Source organism: Pseudorasbora parva, chromosome 20, assembly GCF_024679245.1.
Source record: "Pseudorasbora parva isolate DD20220531a chromosome 20, ASM2467924v1, whole genome shotgun sequence".
NCBI classification, from domain to species: Eukaryota; Metazoa; Chordata; class Actinopteri; order Cypriniformes; family Gobionidae; genus Pseudorasbora; species Pseudorasbora parva.
In genome coordinates, this window is record NC_090191.1 from 18,248,634 (window position 1) to 18,269,995 (window position 21,362).

Below are 21,362 nucleotides of genomic sequence, written 5' to 3' on the forward strand. Positions count from 1 at the left end.
GGAGTGGACCACAGTGTGCTGCGGAGCTAACAGAGACTTCCACCATCAGCTCTGTTTCTGTTCACCATCAGCTCTGTTTCTGTTCTGTTTTCTGTGTTGGTTGATTGTTTGTAGTATTCTATATTTTTACTTGTTATTCATTTTTTTTATCCCCCCCCCCCCCCCCCCCCCCCCTCCCCCCTCCCCTTGTTGCACTTTGAGATTCTTCGGAATGAAAAGTGCATTATAAATAAAATCTATTATTATTATTATCTTGTTCAGATACATGGTATCATGGAGTCTAGCAAATACCAACAGATTAAAAAAAGAAATAAATCAACCTGCTGGCCTCTGCTAGAAATCTTATAATAGGCCGTGGTTGAATCTTCCATCAGGACAATGATAAAACAGTCTGTGCCTAGTTTGTAAACAATTTTATGTAAAATGAAAGAAAATGGAGGATTTAGTTTGACTTTATTTCACTTTCAAGACAAAAAACAAACAAACAAACAAAAAAAACCCAACATCAACATCCAAAATATATCCAAATCAGCATAAGTTAAAAAACAGACGCATTTGTAAATGCATCTTAAGTAAACCTTACTCATTAAATAGTAAGTGTAAATGCCTTTCAGTCTTGATTATTGCAGATGAAGAGCTAACAGTAATGGTGCAGATACTATTGGTCCGAAGGCTAATTTTGTGTCGTGGTTGTTGTTTTCTGCAAAGCCATGTGACATCAGAGGTCCTCATGTTTTTCAGGCGAGTCCCCCGTTTGGGCACCTTCAGAATTAAATGCAGGCACATCTTTGTTCTCTTCTAAAATGAAAGAGAAAAATGATAGAAGTATGAATTGATAATTTAGCCTGTTATCATGTACGCACGCTCATGTTATTTACTGTCTTCCATTTGCAAAACACAACACATCCATTCATATTTATTTAGGTAAATTCAATGGCAGCACCTTCACTTAAACGCTTAAACGTTAAAAGATAGTGAGCAATAAAAGTACACGCAGCTTAATTTTCCCAAGACTGATAAAACACTTGGAAAATGATCAGCGACATCATGCCTTTATGCTAAGACTTATGGGTACTTTATTAAAGTACGTCACCATCTACCGTCATTGAACTACTCCAAAAGGATATCCACTAAATGATCACCCTTAGTATTCTGCAGAAACAACTTTAAGGCAAGTAAATAACAACAACTTTAATTTATGGGTAAACTGTGTAAACAGTACAAGTACATATTCACAACAATTGTAAATATTTACTATGAATTTCTTCAACCTTAACACATTCCTGGTGGTTTTTAATACACATGGCTTCCAATTGCTCACATATCTACAAGGGCATAAAGAGAGTATATGGTCCAGCATGAGAGAAAAAGCAAACAGGAAAGTTACAGTATATTACACACTGTTTATCAGCATAAATTCACTGCTATATGAGAAGAATTGGCTAAACTCATTAAAGTAGCAAAAAATCAGCATGTATGCTCGACTAGGCTATTAAAAGAGATGCTTCAAAAGGTAATAGATCATCTTAATATCATTAATATTATGTACCGAAAACCCATGCTTTTTTAGGCTTTTATCATACCAATCTCTCATTTGAAAGACACTTTTCTAGCATCTGTAAAACTGCATTCTACCATCTTAAAAATATATATTATGGCACATGCATTCAATGACAAATGCTGAACAGTCAGTTCATGACCTCAAGGCTAGATTACATAGGGACTACACATGCGGATAAATCCTCCTCTACTGGGTGGTTGCCCTGCTCACTTAATAAACAAACTCCAGTTGGTCCAAAACACAGCAGAGTTTTTACTAGAACCAGGATCACATTAGCCTGGTTCTGTCAACACTGCACTGGCTCCCTATTAAACATTGTGTACATTTTAAAGCGGTGGTTGTATGCAATTTCACTTTTTTAACTTTAGTTAGTGTGTAAAGTTGCTGCTTGAGTATAAACAGTATCTGCAAAGTTACATGCAAAGTGCAACGCAAACAGAGATATTGTCTTTTAAAGCTGCAAGCTTTTTCCCGGGTTGGTGACATAAACCCTTGATAGTTACCACAGATGTGACTTCTGGCCATAATGGTAAGGGGCGTGGCATTTCCGGACAACCTGTGCTTGACACTTCAGCCAATAAAAATACATGTTTCATTGGCCATCTTACCAATCTAAAGGCATCTTTACACAGCAAACGCGGCACAGAAACCGATTCTGAAACGGCATAAAAAATAATAATAAAAAAATTATAATTTTTTTTTTAGTATATATAAACAAACTCGAGCCGAAGCTCTCGTCACTCTGCCGCCGTGCTGAAGAAGCGCAGCGGACAGACAGTTTTTCCTCACTCTTCCTCTTCTCTTGTTCAGTCGCGCTAAAAACCGCCGCGGACAGAGAATACTAGAGTATATAATACTAGAGTATGTCCACTACATGCACCCCTACATAAGCACTTAATTCAACATATAAAACGAGGTTACTCGCTACAGTTTTATCTCGCAGACCCCCGCGATTCACGCTGTGGCCGAGCCCTCAGTGAGAAGCAGTGTGAGTCACATGCTCCCGTTGAGGTGTTAAAACTGTTAAAGGAGAGAGCGGTGGAAACAGTACACCCGACGCTAGCGAGTCAGGTTTTTACTGTCGCTAATTCCTCGTCCCGAAAATGGATAGTGGTCTCAGGCCCATTTTTCAGACATCTGAACAAAGCACTTAGGACATGCTCGTTCAAGATGCTGATGGTAAATTAAATTCCTTGGTGCACATTCGCCCAGAGGATTGGTTTTTCATAATAGATCTGAAAAACGCATACTTTCACATTCAGATAGCCCCCCACTACAGGCCATTCTTGAGATTCGCCTTCGAGGGGTAGGCTTATCAGTACAGTATCTTTTCTGGCACTGTCATCGACTCAAGACTCATGAACGAGCGGCTTACGTCATAAGATCCACCACGTCTTGGTAACGTACATAAAATCACCAGGGCAGCCGAGAGCTGACTCTTCACGCATGGCTAATCCATGCCATAAATCTCCTTTTATGGGCAGAGCACAATCTTAGGTCCCTAAGGGCGGCTCACGTGCCAGGTATTTTGAATCAGGGTCTGGACATGTTATCCAGAGGACCCATTCCCTCAGGGGAATGGTCTCTTCACCCGCAAATGATTCAGCTCGCACAACACTCGCTGCCCAATATTTTTCTGCAAACGCAGGGACAACCTGGCCCATGTTTGGCCCAGACTCCCTCTATATGCTCCCTCCGATCACGATGCTGCTGCAAACCATGTCTGTCGCCTGATACGCCTTTGAAGTGGTCAGTGGTTTTCTAATCAGTGTTCTGCGCGAAATATCGACGCACACATGCAAACTGGCGGAACTGCTCGCTTTTCTCCAAGAGCTAATTGACGCGGGTCGTTCCCCCTCCACGCTCAAAGTTTATGTCGCCGCCATAGCAGCTAACCACACTCAGATCGCGGGACATTCACTAGGAAAAAGTGATCTTATTGTACGTTTTCTTAAAGGGGCCAGGAGATTAAACCCACCTCGCCCCTTCCTCAGTCCCTATTTGGGACCTCGCCGTGGTTTTAGAAGCCGTGAAGGGTCCCCCCTCCTAACCACTTCAGTCCATGAGCTTGAAGCACTTATCACTCAAAACCGCTTTTCTGCTGGCTTTGGCCTCGGTTAAGCGAGTGGGTGGCTTACACGTACTCTCCGTGAGCCCTTCCTTCTTGAGATCGGGTCCAGCAACTTCAAGGTTGTGCTCAAACCGAGACATGGTTTTATACCCAAAGTGCTATCAACCCCTTTCAGTATGCAGGTCATTACACTGCCTCCTTTACCCGCGTCTCAGAGAATAAGACGCGAACCTATTCTGCCCAGTCAGAGCATTGAGATTGTATCTAAAACACTCCACCCCCTTCAGGCAGTCGGATTAGCTCTTCATTGCTTCGGTGGCCGCACTAAAGGTTGTGCTGTCATGAAACAAAGACTCTCACACTGGATAGTGGATGCGATCTCACTAGCATACAGGTCTAGAACTTAACCTGTCCTACAGGCATTAAAGCCCACTCCACTAGACGCATGGACTCGTCTTGGGCTTGGTCATGTGGCACTTCCATGGAAGATATTTGTGCGGTGGCAGGCTGGGCCTCTCCGCCCACTTTTATCAAATTCTACAATTTGGAGGTCCCAGCTTTACAAGCAGTGCTTTTCTCCGTCTAAGGGCTCTATCTGTAGCCCTGGCAACACGATTGCTTATATTGTACTCTACCATAGATCCGACTATGTCCGGTTAGGTGTTCAAACGAATCGACTCTTCCGGTTCTTTTCATTCTCCTTATGAAGCCCTCGTGTCGGTCTCTCTAGAGGTTTTTTGACTTTCCCTCATTCAGTTGGGGATTTTGGGTCAGTCAGTACGCACAGCGTTTTACATTGTGTTCCCATATGCAATACAAGGAACCTCTCGAAAGGGAACGTACTCGGTTACTTTCGTAACCTCGGTTCCCTGAGAGAGGGAAAGAGTATTACATTCCGCGCCGTGTTCGTGCTTCTCAGGTGTCGCTTCAGTCGATTTTTAAAACCTGACACCTATGGCGAATCAGGGTCTTATATAGCCTCCTGTATGCCAATACAAGCTCCTTTTTCAGCGGTCTCTCTGGAGCGCCCCCATTGGTTTGTTCCTCTCAGCCGCCTCACCATAGGTTCCTGCAGTTGCCGTAGCCGGGCCAATCAGAGCCCTCCTTGCGCCATTGCCGTGCAGCTGCATAGGTTACATACCTTTATTAATAAAGTTGCTTCATATTCTTGAGAAAAGGAGTTTTTCCCATACGCAATACTCGTTCCCTCTCTCAGGGAACCGAGGTTACGAAAGTAACCGAGTACGTTTTCCACAAACGCCATATACTGCAGTCACTCCGCCGTTTCTCTGGCCGCTCTGTGTCTGCGCTCGCTGCGGCTGCTTCCCCTCCCTTTACATAATGGATATTTTTATAGCTTAATGCTCTTTAAATATGTTGTTGCATTGTGAAAAGTTTCGTTGCATAAAGGACGGACCTGTCCACGATCGTTCTCTGTGGTTCTAACCAAAGAAGAACGCTTTGGAATCTCCATAATAGGTACCAGGCTGCATAGCCTATCTCTCTGAGCCCATAGACTGTAAAAGTGGTCAGGAATGTAATATTTCCCCAAAACAAAGTTTAGTTCTCAGCTCGTATAACATGAGCTTGAATATTTGACAATTTGTTCCATTCGATTTCCTTTAAATAGGTCTATAGCCTACAGACAGTTAGGCTATTTAATTAAAAAAAAATAATGTTATAGGCTAATATTTAAACATAGCCTAACTATGACATTTTAGGCTACGTTTTCTTTAACCCTTTGTCCAACGAAATTAAGCACCGGCGCATTTTGTTCCTTTATGACAGCGGGAACAACACACTCTAATATTTTGCCATATGCTACAGATAGCAATACATAATTATAAACTTTCTACTTTTATGTCATAACAACAAAGGCCGTGGATTCTGGGAACATATTGATAATGCACTTAATTTCCAAATGCTGTCTTAATTCATTTTTTTTAATAGCCTACAAATTGTTTATTAAACGCAAAGTTTAAGTTCAAAAGCATTTCTAAATTCAGTTAATAGTTCCAAATAACAAAATTTCAAGCCAAAATAACAAAGTGGTAAAAACTATCACCATGCAAATTAAATTTAGCCCTTCTCGCGCAGTTAGTAGGCTACAACCTGACTGGGAAACTGTAATAAGCTAAATGTTCTAAATAAATATGCACATAGCCTAATAATAATGATAATTAAAAAAAATACACAACTTTAAATAAACTCAAATATTCTACAATGTTGCTTATAGACAAATTACAATACCATAAATGATTGAGTAGGCTAAGAATAGGCTGCACTATGCCTAAGGTAAAAATCCAAACTTCAGTCTATTTTAACGACATGTAGGACAGCACATAGAATATATCAGAAAATATCAAGTCTAATATAAAATATCGTTCTCTCAAAGAGATATTTTTGGAATATAATACTGGGTTGCACAGTGACGCCGACTGGGTTAAGCATTTCTATGTCGCCTTGGATACTAGGGGCCGAGGTGGGTCAGATCCGGCAAAGCAGACCCACTTTAGAGGCGCCTTAACTTTGCTGTGTAAAGATGCCTTAAGACAATTGAGTTTTTCGGAGGGATGGGCTTCATAGAAGCAGAAAGCAAATGAGCCGTTCAAAGGACACTGGAGACAGCGGTGTGGAATGAAGGTAAAATATAAGAAAAATACGGTGTTTTAATGTTATACTGCGCCCCAAAACACAACAAAGCCTAGAAAAAAAAACACGGAACCACCCCTTTAAAATCTTGCTTATTAATTACAAAGCACTAAATGGTTCATCTTCTCATCTCCTCAGTACTTGAGCGAGCTCTTAACACATCCTTGTCTATTGCAGTTAAAAACTCAATAGATGGTCAATGGTCAATTGGTAATACCTAGAATATAAAAATCAACCAACCAATTTAGCACCCAACCTCTTCCTAGCATTGTTCGGGAAGCAGACACTGTCAGTTTAAATCCAAACTAAAAACGCATCTCTTTACTATGGCATACATATAGAACATTATCAATTTCTATTATTCAAACCAGTTAAATGATTGTTAGGCTGCATTAACTAGGTCAGCCAGAAACGGGAACACTTTCCATAACACCTGATAGTACATCAAAAAGAAGAATGGGATCTACGCTAATGTTAGTCTCTCTGTTTATCCCAAGGTTTACTGCAGTCAGCAGGATCCAGGCTTTATCCAGATCAGATGGTGGACCTGCGGCTGGACATTACCCACGCATCCCTGAAATGTCGGTAGAGAGCGTGTCAATTAAACTCCCCCTGCAATTGCTGGATCGACACAACATCCTCAATAAACCCGTCTCCAGCGTGACGACTTCAAGCTCTCAAATAATCTTACTGTGGCGAGGTGAACGATCGAGAGACATGGGAGGAGCGAGTGAGACTGGGGACGTGATTGCGAAAGAGCGTCACCTGCGAGCCACACCGGTCTCGAGTCCTCTCATGAGGGAGCTCGGAGGCAGGACGAGCGACACCAGTCAAGGACTAGAGTGGACCAGGCCTGGACTTTACATCGAGTTTTGTTTATGGTTTGTTATGTGTGTTCGGGCAGTCGTCCGTGAGGGGCTGCCCACAGTTTACTTTCGTTTTGTTTATTTAATAAAAGTTGTTGAATGTTCGCCGGTTCCAGCCTCCTTCCTTCCCATTTCTACGAACTTTATTACACTTACAAATACTTATTTATATAATAGGACTTCTGACCTGTAAAATTGCCAGAATCATAATCATATACTGTTTGTTGGCCAGAGGAGAACAGGCACCCAGACTGAGCCTGGTTTCTCCCAAGGTTCTTTTCTCTCCATTCTGGCCCTGAAGGACTTTTGGTTGCTTGCCACCGTTGGCTCTGGCTTTTGGCTTGCTCACTTGAGGGCACATTTAAATTTAAACTATATTACCAATCTGCCCGAATTGACACTATGATAATTTAAATTAGCTGAATAACATCACCGTTTTCTCCAATGCGGCTATACAGCCGAAACCAATTCTGTTGCATTATTTTTATTATTAAATTAAGGTGATTTTACATTAATGTGAAGTGATACCTGTGCAAGTGCCTTCTTCATCCTTATAGCCATCAGCACAGGTGAGGCAGTTATCGGCACCAGGTCCTTTGCAACCAGAGCATTCATTATTGCATTCTGGGATATAAAATAACAGTAACAGTATTTTAGTGGCCTTATTACATGCACTTACTTTAATAATAACAACAGCAGTAAGTTATGCATAATTACAAGCAACTGTCCTGAACCTACTGCAAGTACATGTCGTTGATTAATATTTCATCATTACTCCATACTAATTTGTGTAATTACACTATGCCAATTCACATTGAACCAACAGATACTGACCAATAGAAACTAATGGACTAACATTTGAGAGCAGCAGCACCACTAAGTTCTATAGATGGTGTCGCTGGATGAAAATCTATCAGTTAATTTAATAAATTACTATTGTTTTGCATAGTTTTGTTAATAAGTGCAGTAACTAATAATATTACTTGTTTTTTAATGGAAATTTACCAGTAGCACTGAGCTTGAATTTATACGCAGATAAAAGTAACTTATTAACAGTAGTGCAAAAACCTAATTTTTACAGGGAATTCAAATATTCTACTCTTAATAAATGTACTATGGTTCTTGTATTTTATCCCACTGAACAGACCAAAAGGTTCAGTGATAAGAAAAAGAGCATTCTTGTTTTCTGTGTAGTTTAATTATAATTTGAAGAAAAGTTTCTTCATGGCATTTTGTGACCTTCTACTTTCCCCACCAAAGACCTTCCTAATGACCTTCCACTCATTAGGAAAGGTGAGTGGAAATGGCTAATATGTGCTCTGCTCAACTACTGGTTATAGTGATAATTTCATGTAATTTAAAAAATAATAATAGCCTGCATTGGTCAGCATCTATCAGTGCAGTGTAAAGTGGCTTTAAACTTTTAAAGGGTTAGTTCACCCAAAAATGATTTTATGTCATTAATGACTCACCCTAATGTTGTTCCACACCCATAACCTCCGTTCATCTTCGGAACACAGTTTAAGATATTTTAGTCCCAGAGCATATGCAGTCTATGCACACTTTACTGTCCATGTCCAGAAAGGGAATAAAAACATCATCAAAGTAGTCCATATGTGACATTAGTTGGTTAATTAGAATCTCTTGAAGCATCGAAAATACATTTTGGTCCAAAAATAACAAACTACGACTTTATTCAGCATTGTTTTCTCCTGTGTTTCTCTCAAATCGATTAAAACGGCCATGAATTGATCAATGATTCGGATCGCCAGCGTCACGTGATTTCAGTTTGGATCACGTGTCAAACTGCTGAAATCACATGACATTGGCGATCCGATATTTTTTTTTATTTTATATTTTAGGACCAAAATGTATTTTCGATGCTTCAAGAGATTCTAATAAACCAACTGATGTCACATATGGACTACTTTGATGATGTTTTTATAGGCTTTCTGTACATGGACAGTAAAGTGTGCAGAGACTGCATATGCTCTGGGACTAAAATATAAAATATCTTAAACTGTATTCCGAAGATGCACGGACGTCTTACAGGTGTGGAACGACATTAGGTTCATCAATTAAATTTTTGGGTGAACTAACCCTTTAATACAGGGTACATTATAAACACTTCAACAAACCTTTACAGGAGAAAGAACCATCTGTGTTTAGGCAGTATTGGTTATCTTTGCATGGAGCTGAATCTTTGGTACACTCATTGATGTCTGCAATGGAGAAAATTTGGAAAATTAGGAATATGTAGGACTAATATATGAGACTTAGAATTATACATGCACAAATGTACAACTTCTTTAAGAATAAGGTCCCATTTTGGCTTCTAATCAATTGTTCTCATTCACCAAGTTTGTGTATGATGAACAAATTATGATTGACCAAAAAAGTAAAAAAAAAAAAAAAGTGATAAAACAAAACAAAACAAAACAAAAAAAAACAGGTAGGGAAAGCAAGGAAACAGCCCCCCAAATGGTGATCAGCAGTCACTAAAAAGTAAACGAAAGAAATGGTGGTGACAGAAGTCAAAATTAGGATAGAAGAAGAGTATCTGATTAGAGTGGTTAGCCAGCATCAGTAAAGACACTGGATCCATCTATGACACCCAACCAAATCCATGTAATCAGTCTCGGCAGTATGGCACAGAAGATTGAATTGTCCCATCTTTGAGGCTGCAAGGGCAAATAATGCAGCATGATGGCTGGCTACAAGACAGGGATGTTCTGGTTCTGCAAAAGCTGGCAGAGATCCTTGAGGTGTATATATCTAAAGTAAAGGTAATGTCACAGTTTGCAGGTCTGTGGATTTTCCTGTTTGGTTTGTTGATCGTGTCTGGAGATCGTGGGTTGCTGGGCAACTAACGATTGTTGATTAGCAGCTGCGGCTCAGTGCTGCTATTTAAGATCTGTGTTTGTTCGTTCAGTGTCGGATTGTTCTCTGTGGTAGTGTGCGAGACGCTGTTCCTTCCAATTCTCTGCCCTCCATCTTCCTGAGTTCCTGTTGTCCTGATCCAGTGTGGAGGTCCGTCGGTTCAGAGTTCCTGTTCGCTCTCCGAGTGGATGTGTATCTGTCATTCGGTTCCTCGAATGGAAGGTGTTCTGAGACCTGCCCATTGTAGTCCCTGTGCTGCCGAGGACTTGCTGCACCACGACTTTCTGACTGTTTCTACTATCATTCTGAGTTTATTCCTTTTAATAAAGGATTTGTTCACTTGCAACTGAATCTTGAGTTATCATTCCTGACAGGTAAAGGCAAACAAAAGCCACCCTCAAAGACAGTTCAGTCATTTTTTTAAAAATATAAAAATGTAAGGGTGTGTGCAAGTTTTATCCTGACACCTGGAAGTAATTGCCTTGATTAGAATGGTCTAATGAAATGGTCAAATGCTGCTACAAAAGCAATCATGACTGAGCTTACCATTCCATGGGAAGAGGAAATAAACACCCCATGAAAGGAAGAAGTTAAAATGCACTTATCTTGTTGCTGGGTGCAGGAAACATGCATTTATCATGTGTATCCTGGATGGGTGTAGGGGATTCATGGGAATATCAATGCAGAAGCAAGAAAGTATGGGTAGAGAACAGCTGCTTGTAGGAACAAAGGTTTGTTCCTCGGGCAAGCCATTGTACTGCATGAGACTTGGAATGTCTGGGTGGGAAGGCAAGATAAGTGCTGCAGAGGTGGCCGGGATACATGACCACTACCGATACACCAGGAGATGTGAGAAAAATACCCTACAGGTTTTGTAACAGCTACCGGTTTAATTTTAGTTTCCATCCCCTTTCCTTGATCAAGATAGGTTGGAGGTGCTTATCCATTGGTACTGTATATCAGAAACCAAGCCATAGACTTTTTGCATTCCAATTTACCATATTTATTACTGTACAAAAGTTGTACAAAAAAACGATGGTAAATTACGAAAGCCCTGAAAGGCCATGGATAATTTTTTTCTGTCTTATGTCGTGATCACATTAATATTCTCTAAGTTACACAACTGCGCCAACAGGTGGCAGTATAGAACCTACTAACTGAAGCTGCGGTATAGCCTATCCACCTTACTGTGTTTTATTGGTCCAGAATGAACGCATTGAAGACCTTTCGTGATCGCTATAATTTGTGCAGTACTTTGTGCATTAAGTAATTTAACTAACTAATAGCGTTTGGTGTTATACTAAACTTACAGTTTACCTCATTTTGAGAACTATTCTGTTTACACCTTATTGTGCATCTTTAAGATGCCATTTTAATTAACAGCCTTAATAACTTAGTTTGCCACTGTGAGTCACTCAATTTATATAGCTTATTAATAAGAAATGTGATTTATAGCCCATGTAAAGATGTGTACACTGTAAAAGTTATTTAGAAAAAAAGTTACCTGGTTGCCTTAATTTTGAGTTAATTGAAATTAAAATTGAGTTAATACAATGAACATTTTTGGAGATTCAACAACCTTTATTCAAATATTATTAAAAGATGTTGTAAGCATATTGGGTAATTGTGTGCGTTTTATTTCTGATGATGCAGTGAAACATGCCAAAGTGCTATTTTCATGATTTATAATTTTTTTTTATGTGGTTCAGATACAATAATATTTTGAGTTTCTATTTATTAAACAAATTTCCTTTGTATCAACTCAAATTTTTAATTTCAATAAACTCAAAATTAAGGCAACCAAGTTACTTACTTTTAAGTTAAACCAAAAAAAAAAAAAATCAACACTTTTTTTTACAGTGTAGCAGCCTATCAATTAATTCAGTGATACTATGTAATCAAAACTATTGTATTTTGTAAATTTCTTTGTAGCAAACCACACACAAAAATACTTTTCAAACAGCATGGATTAAACGTTTGTTTTTAGAAACATGGAGCTGCGTTGCACCTCTTTTTAATGGAATAGCATGGCTAGTAGGAACGTACATGATACCAGTCACAGCCGATCCTACAGGATAGTAGGATACTATAATAACAACAAATTATGTAATGCAATATTACATTTTCAAACAAATGAGGAAAATAAAATGGGTTGAATTGAAACTAAACGTTTTTTAGAATAGTTACAGAATAATCTGCCATCCTTCTGAAGGCACTCCCCCTGTGCTTTTGATAATTTAAACATGTTAATTACACAAATAAAATGTTTATTAAGCAAAGAAAGATTTTGCTGAAAGAGCCGTCAATAAGATGTGCATGAAAGTTATGTTCATTGCTACAGTAACAGTAGACTTCGGGTGCTGTGCAGTATTTCATAATGAAACTTTTGTCATGATCACAAGTTATCTCGAGATGACAAGAAAATGAAGTCATGATCACAACATAAGACAAAATATCCATGGCCGTTCAGGGCTTGCATAAAATATAGTATTGTGGTACTCACAGGTCAGAGTAATGAAAGGATGACTGCATAGTGAGCAAACTATCCAGTCAGCACACTATAATCTGTAATGAAATATTTTAGAAAAGATCTAGAAAAACACAGCTTAAAGGAATAATTCACCCACCCTTGTGTCGTTCCAAATCCGCAAGACTTCTGTTCATCTCCGAAACACAAATTTCATTTTTTTTAATGAAATCCGAGAGCTCTCTGACCTCTCCATAGACAGCTATTTAATTAACACATTCAAGGTACAAAAAAAGGTAGGAAAACTTGTTAAAATAGTCCTTGTTACAACCTTAATACAAAAAAAATAAAAAAAAATAAAAACTTTCTACTAAAAAACACTCCTTTTTAACAATTTCATTCTAGCCTGTACCAGTCTCCTATCCGTTGTAAAAAGTGCAGCGCTCATGAGCTCTACGACAGCCAATGCCGTTCGTGTGAGCACCATGACACATCTGCGGGATACAACGTAAACAGCATAGACTGGCACAGGCCAGAATGAAGTTGTTAAATAAATAGTTATTTTAGTTTGCTTTTGTGCACAAAAAGTATTCTCGTTTATTTGTTTTTAATACCTTTCAAGACATTTAAACTTTTAATTAAATAGCTGTCTAGGGAGGGGACTGAGAGCTCTCCGATTTCATCCAAAATATCTAAATCTGTGTTCCAAAGATGAACAAAGGTCTTACAGGTTTGGAATGACAATTTTTTGGATGAGCTATACCTTTAACTAAATGACTACATGAATTAAGTTTTCAAAGCAATTTTTTTTTCTTACCGATGCATGCTCCTTCTCGGTCTTCCTCCCAACCATTCCTACATTCTTTACAATCCTGATTGGTTCCTCCAGTGCAGGTAACACAAGACTCATGACACGCTCAAAAATAAATAAATAAATCAATTACAAATATATGACTGTAAAAAAAAGACATGCATGTCAAATATCAAAATATAGGACCAGCATAGCTCATAAAACTTGCATTGATAAATTCACATCAAAAGGGTATGTTAAAAACAGCATGCACCCAAAAAGATTTTAGAATTTAAAAAAAAAAATGCATTTTTTTAAATTCGAAAACTTTTTTCCGATTTAAAATCCACATTTTCAAGGAACTCAAGACTTCTGGATAACAGTATATGGATAAAATCAGTTCATTATTATAACTATAGAACAGAAAAGAAAAAAAAATCCCCTGTTAATATATCTCACAAAAAACACCCATGTCATATCAGAACTTTTGCAACTTTGTAACAATCAAGCTCAGGTGAAAAAAGTAACTTCAGGTGAAGACAGGCAAGTCACTATATTAATATTTTGGAATAGCCCAACCAGAGCACAGACCTAAATCCCATAGACAATCTATAGGGTGACTTAAAGCAGGCAGTGCATAGGAGATACCCTCACAACAGATTTTGAATGTTTTTGCAAAAAAGAGAGGGAAAATATTCCCAAATCAAGATGTGCCAAACGGTTTTCCTTCACCTAGGTTCAGGGGTGTGCACACTTAGTCAGTTGGCAATTTCATGTTTTTTTTCCCCACAGAAATGTATCACTTTGGTTTTCAGTGGCAATGCATAGGTTGTAATTTATCACATTTAAAAGGTACAAAGGTTCTGATATGATTTATCTTTGTTTTTAATTAAACAAAATAATCTGTTTTAATAGGGGTATGTATACTTTTTAGCTACTGTATATGAGGGTAATCAAGTTTTTTTTATTTTTATGTACCTTTGCACAAGGAGAATGTATCATTCCTCAGTGTACTGAAATATCCATCACTGCAGTCCAGACAAAACTCCCCTTCATATCCCTTATCACAACTGCATTTCCCATTCCCAGCCCTCGTTCCTTCTCCATCACATTTGCCGTTACCATGGCACGGTCTGTCAGCTCCTCCAACACAAGCTTAAAATAATACAAAATAAGATACAGTTTTTCAAGTTAAGATACATTTCCCTAAATCAAGATGATGGCATTAAAGTCTCCAACAAAAATGCACATACTCAATTGCATGCATTCCAAGAAGCTCTGAAATAGGCATATATTTGTCTTCCTCCCATTTCCATCAGCTTATATCTAGCTACCTGAAGCAAGCTTAATGGATCACAAATTAGAAGTTTACTCAAAGTATGTTAAATGTTTGTTCACCCAAAAATAAAAATTCCATAAGTTACCAACCCTCAAGTCATCCTAGGTGTATAACTCTTCTTTCAGCCAAAAACAATCAGTCATTTAAAAAAGAAAAAATCCTGGCTCTTCCAAGCTTTATAATGGGAGTGAAAATACCTTGAGTTTTTTAAGCTCCAAAAAGTGCATCCAGCCATCACAAAAGTAATCCATACCAGACTTGTGCAAAATTCAAAATTTCCTTTTAATATGATTAGTAACTAATTGAATTACACAGTTTACCTCAGTAATAAAACAATGTGTAATTAAATGACAAAATTAATGTCAATTTCCTTACACGCATCTACACTGTAAAAAATATTACACAGTATCTACTTAAAAAAAAAATGATGGTAACAATATTACATAATATTTCAGTAGTTTTTATAATGAATTATCTTATTAGTGGAATGTGCTTTTTCAATTGAAGTTGATTTTGAAAAAATTATATATATATTAAATGGGAGTAAATGGAAATAACCTGTTAATGTTTGACTTTCAGTTATGTTATTCAATTAATAGTCTATAATCCTGGCATAAGTAGAAACAAACTTGTTCTTGCACTAGCATTAGCAAAGTTATTGCTTATTGAACAAAGCAACATTCTTCATAATAATAATAATGTTATTCACATCACAACCTAACCAGAAGCTATACTCTTCTGCACAGAGGTAATGGTCAAAACTTCAACATTACAGAAATTCTTTCAAATGTCAAACATAAATGAACATTATACATTAACAGATGTTTCCCTTCACTCAAACACATTAAACAAAACTTAATTTCAAAATTAATCCCCATTTCCAGCCACATGTAAAGCCTGCTGGGAATTAACAATGGTGTCTCTAAATAAAACTACATAATTGAGCTTATTCTCTTAAACAAGTAATCTTATTTTCCTTAATTTTATTAGCTTAATTGGTTTCTCAATTCAAGCCTCAAAATTGATTACATTTCCTTAAAGCTACACTATGCTTTTTTAGTTTATTCTTAGCTAAAAAACACTTAGTTCTTTCAAAAATAGATGTGCTCATTAATGTATATTTACGTTTTAGTAACAAAGTATTCTTCGTAAGTTTATAATATGCCATTGAAAATACATACGGGTGAGGGGTTCGAATGCTGGTCGCCATGTAGCCCCTCTATCTTGAAAGTACATTAGCCAAAGAGGGACATGCCCATAAATTCAAGCTTCGCCTTTCGCGTTTTAACACTCGATGGCACCGTGTCAAATGTGAAGAGGGGGATTGCCATGTTAATCTTGAACTAAAGCGGCCACTGTAAGAGTTAAAACAAAATCAGAATTGAGAGGAACAGAAACTATTATTCACTGGATGGTCATATGCCTTTTCACCACTAGATGGGGAAAAATATCACACAGTGTAGCTTTAAAAAAATAAATAAGGAAAGTGTATCTCTTGGTGACATGACATAGGAGTAGTGTAAGCTTAAGTCACCTCTTTCACTTTAAACAAATAGGGCTTGACAACAAAATCAAGCTCCTCCGACATTTATCTTTAAAAACTCCTTTTATACTTTAATTCGTGGCCAGCGTTTTATTTTGCTCAATCCTCCGTGCTTCAGTTTTTGTCAATACTTCATGCATCAGGTCAGAGGTCACTCTTCCGGTGTAACTACTCGACTCACATACAGAAGCATACATTCGTTACCAGAAGCCAGTGATTATGGTTCATAAAAGTTATAAATATGGATATTTTTCATACAAAGACTCATCACTTAACCTCAGAAGTCCTTTATTAACACACTGCAGCCATATGAATTACTTATGTTGGATGGATGCACTTTATGGCGCTTCAAAAAGCTCTATTCCCTTATAAAGTATAAAGAACCCTTTAAGTATGTACAAATTACTGTGCACTTGCAATGTGTTAGGCAAGTATTCGCATTTGCTTCTGAAAAAAAATCTCTATGTGGTCTAATACAGTAAGGCTTAATTCACTTACTGTTGCAGTCAGGACCAAAGGAGCCTTTAGGGCAGCACACTTGAATGGTCTCTATACAAAACCATTTAAACAGATCTGGGTGTTTTCTTTTCCTGCAACAGAAATGCAAACAGTTCTTAGAATGAATTTCTTAATTTGATTAAATAGATGCTTTCAATAACAAGTCCAGAGCGTACATCCATTGTTGAGCGCAATACTTAAATTACAGACAAGCTTTGTAAAAAGATGGTGACTGATTGCATGGAATAAGCAGTAGGTCTTTATGAAAAAAGAAAAAAAATCTCTATGACCGCTATGAATATGCGTTAAATTTTTTTATAAAAAAGATAGGACTGTACATAACATGACAGCTGCACAAATGGATTTTTTCAATAACAGTTTTGTTTACTTCAGGGAAGAAAATATTAATACAGGCTTCTTTGAAATGCAGGCTCATAATTTTGGGTCTATCCCACAAAATGCAAGACAGTTGATCACCCTACCAAAGTATACAATGCTTCTTCTTTGTCTTTCAGAGCAGTGGACACTATACTGGACACTACAGCTGTAGTATGACAAAAAAAGCTGAAGTGCAAACAGGTCCATCTCACAAGCAGTCAAATGAAGAATGCTTGAAAAAGGCTTGCCTACTCAGCAGTGCATGAGACACAACAGCACACAGTATACCTCAGTCTTGAGAATAAAGTCTTCAGTAATTATGGCACAAATTCCCCATCTGAGTTCCTGACCTCTTGAACCACCATGTCTCAAAGTGTTCCTCGTTTTCCTCCAACATGTGGTTGCACTCAAAACTGCTGCTGTAACACGCACCCTCCAGTATCTCCATCAGCCTAATCTCACTGAAGAAATCACAGATTTTAGTGAATGACTGTAAACAGGTCTATATTGACCATCTGAGCAAATATAACCCAGCAGGCACAGTTACGTCAATGTGACATCAGTTAGACGTTGAATTCCAGAATCTAATGTCAGACATTGGTTTGTCATGCAAGTCATATTTTGGTTGAAAATAAAAGTCGAGTTGACGTCTAAACCCAACGTTTGTTTGAGGTCAAGCTCCAAAATTGGACAGACGTTGAATTTTGGGTGGAATAACAACCACAATGTAAAAAATATAAAATAAATAAATACATTAAAAAACAAAGAAAAAAATGGTGACATGTATGGCAACAAATTAAATCTCTGAAGTTATCAGCAGAGGAGGATTAAACAACTCCACAAACAGCATTACCATCTTCACACATTACTAACCAGAAAGAATTTATTTCTGCCAGAGGACTACAGAAGCTCTTATTGAGAATTAAAAGAGGTTTAAGATGGTGTTTTATTGAAATTAATAGTTTAGTTTGAAGTCACCATTATGGTGATAAGTGTTTACTTTAGATGGATAGTTTGACTTGACTTTTAAACTTAAGTTTTACTCTGGCTGTTGTGTTTGTTATGGCAAGAAAGGGAAGAGAAAATGTGATCAGATGATATTGTCTTACCTGATGATAAAGACATGATCTATTTCAGATGTGGTCTATTTCATTGATGCCATCAATATATCTAATCTAATATTTTGATACCTTATAATTTTGTATAATTTATAGCAAGCCTGAAATTCTACATTGTCCACTTATAACATTTTGATCTCTAGCATCTATTAGACTCACTCAGAAATCAATAACCAACATATGAATCTCAGCAATGGTGGTGTGCTTAATGCCACAGTGCATTCCGGGAGCCATAGACTGGTTTTGTATGATGCACCCACATCACTGTTATTGAAATTTATACGCTGATTCTTTAATGTCTGTGCGTATCTTTAAAACTTTTGGGGATTCCTCAGATCTGATCTCTACTGGATAATCAAAGGAATATTACAATCGATAATAAAATATTGATAACATATCTAAATAAAATAATAACCCTGAAAATGATCAGTGAATCGAACACTACATGATCACCATATCTTTATCATCAACAAATAGCTTACATCATCTGAACAGTTTCTCTCTCAGTTTTTCCCATAAACACAGTTACAGCAGCAAGAGAAATACTAATGCGATCACCATAACGGTGACTTCAAACAAAACATTTTTAACTGAACAGTAACATCTAAACCACAGTTATTTCTCAACAACTTTTGACATCTTACAGAAATAAAGTCTATCTGATTACTAATAAGTGACTTGGTTATTCGAACCAAAAGCAAACAAATGTTGGATGTAGACGTCAAAGCAATTTTAAATTTCAAACAAAATCTACATCCTGTGTCTGCTGGGAAGTTATAGTTGTGCATTTTCATTAGTGCATGCAAGTAAATGTTGTTTTAAGAGGTTTTTCAAATTTGATTCTTCTCACCTCGACTCATATTTGGAGAGTTTTCGCTCTTCCCATGCTGTGTTTCCACCACCAAAATTCTGATTTGCTGTTTTTTCAAGCCCCTGCGAAAAATGCATAGGTCAAAATCTAAAATAATTAAAGTGAAGCTTTAAAAAAATAATAAAAAGAAAAAGAAAAAAATTCAGACACTTGTATCACATTTATCCGAATACTATTACAATAAATGTAGTGTATCTAATGCTAGACACTCTCTAATAACTAATACAGCATATTGATTGTTTTATCATTTTAAAACTAACAAACTTTATTTAATGAAATGTGTCACTTTAAATGTGCAATGTTTTAGATGATAGATAGTACATACCTTGTCAAAATTGTCCACTAATTGTCTGCATGTTGAGCATAATGTATTAAAGTCTTTCGTATAGATAGATCCAAGTGATAGAAACAAAATAGCAAACATCAAATAAAAAATACTATATGGAAGTAACATGCTTTCATCAAGGCTATTGTCTAGCTCAAATGCTGTCCAGTAATAAAACACTGTTTTTTCTGGGTTTGTGTCCAGCTAGTTAAGATACCCTGAATCAACATCTAGTGCCTGAAATTATGACACGTTAATTATAAAGATGTGTAGAATGTCACTTTTACAAATTTCCATACCGCCACAACAGCTCAGACATTTGATTCAGTTTCCGCGTCAGCCCTTCGGTAATATTGTGTCTTCATGTAATTGGATAGTTCTCCTGGCCATCAACGTATTAGCCAATGAACTGCCTCCACGCGCAAGCGTGTCCGACTGGTACTTTAAACCACGCCCAAACAAGTTACGCCCCCTTCACCGAAACAACCAATTAGGGAATCGCTGATGTCGTCACTAGCATAGTCACTAGTAACACTTTTCTTCTACTTCTATTTCCTCACTTTTTTCTTCTCTCTTTCGCCACCTATCAATACGGCGGTATAACTTTAATCATGACTTTAATCACAATCATAATCATTTATCATTATTACTTAACTTATACACTAGGCTACTATACTGTCTTATGGTGTATTTGAAACCTGTATTACATGTATGAAGTGCTATTCAGTCAGTTGACTATAAAATACCAACGTGTCTGAAGCAATAACATATTTCTAGAGTAGCCTATTTATGAATTTATTACACATACACATTGGTCACAGGACTCTTTTAAACATTCATATACAAAAACATAAAAAGTAAAGTATATAACAGTAATACATTTCACATAATGTTGTTTTTCCATTTCAACAAATATTTTATATTTGTTAACAATACAGCATTAGGTGTCATTTAACAAAGAACAATACTGTTTTACGGAATTCATTAATCTTGGATAATGTAAGGGTCCATGTTAGTTAAGTGCATTAATTCATGTTAACACATATGTTAATTATATTAATATGTATATGGAAAACAAAAGCTTGACAGTCCATGTTAAGTAATGGATCAAGTATTGGTAATAAATGTATAATTCTATGGAAGGGATGGGCAACTCTTTTCCTGAAGGGTCCCGCGGATTTTAGTTCCAACTACATGAAGTTTCCCATCTCTGCTTGCTGCGATGTTTTCCAGGGTAGCATCAGTTAATCTTTCTTCATATTAGTTGTACGTAACTAATCCCAGTGCAAAGTCATTTGGGAATTGTTTAAAAGACATTTCCTCATGGGCTTTTGGCTCTAATATTGAATTTGACAGAGTTCAAAATCCCATAAAGGACACATAATCATATACTAACCACCTAGAAATAGGAAAAGAACACACACGTATTGTGACTGTTAGAAGGAGGTCTATGTTCAAGGATGTTTTTTTTAATGTAAAAAAAATCACACACATTCAGAAACACAGTGACTTTGATATAGAGTACATTTTCATCACATCAAGAATGAAATACTAACAAGATGCTTTTTTCAAACATTTTTTCATAAGTGCTCCTTGTTTTCATCTCCACCTTTAAATTTAGAAGGTTGATTTTAGAGCCAGAGTATAACGTTTAAGCAAAAAACATGCAACAATTGGGCACACCCCTTTTCTCACTTAAAAACACTAGGAAGACTATTAATTTGATCCTGGCCTCACCAGACTCTTTAAATGTTAAATCCTATAATTAAACAATGAATCCATGGTGCCTATCATATGCAGGTGACACAATAAATGGATAAAAAAAGTACAAAAAGAAAACAAAAGGAAACAGTTCTTACAATTGAAAGTGATTTTGTTTTTGTAATATTAATAAATACAATTAATCGAAACAGATTTCGTTGTAATGCATTCATACATAACATTACACAATATAAACTGAACAGGAACAGAACATGAAAGAAAAAACAAAAACAAAAAACATT

The 21,362-nt window shown here is 37.1% G+C and overlaps 1 protein-coding gene across 1 annotated transcript; it reads right to left on the bottom strand.

The window, feature by feature from the left end:
* Positions 1-436: 436 nt before the first annotated feature.
* Positions 437-19,699, bottom strand: creld2 (cysteine-rich with EGF-like domains 2). Its single transcript, XM_067428501.1, has 9 exons — positions 19,360-19,699; positions 19,014-19,096; positions 17,396-17,506; positions 16,668-16,759; positions 14,266-14,442; positions 13,315-13,413; positions 9,289-9,372; positions 7,679-7,774; positions 437-798 (listed from the first exon to the last, which is right to left on the bottom strand). Exons 1-9 carry the CDS (start codon positions 19,486-19,488, stop codon positions 719-721), a joined length of 951 nt encoding a protein of 316 aa, XP_067284602.1. The 5' UTR covers positions 19,489-19,699; the 3' UTR covers positions 437-718.
* Between the last annotated feature and the right edge of the window lie 1,663 nt (positions 19,700-21,362).

Excerpts from the sequence above, each read along its gene's own strand:
- creld2 (XM_067428501.1), bottom strand. The coding sequence starts at position 19,488 with ATGTTACTTCCATATAGTATTTTTTATTTGATGTTTGCTATTTTGTTT. Across the intron at positions 9,373-13,314 it reads CCGAGAAGGAGCATGCATCG|ACATCAATGAGTGTACCAAA; the intron begins GTAAGAAAAAAA and ends TCTCCATTGCAG. Across the intron at positions 7,775-9,288 it reads TGGTTCTTTCTCCTGTAAAG|AATGCAATAATGAATGCTCT; the intron begins GTTTGTTGAAGT and ends TTTATATCCCAG.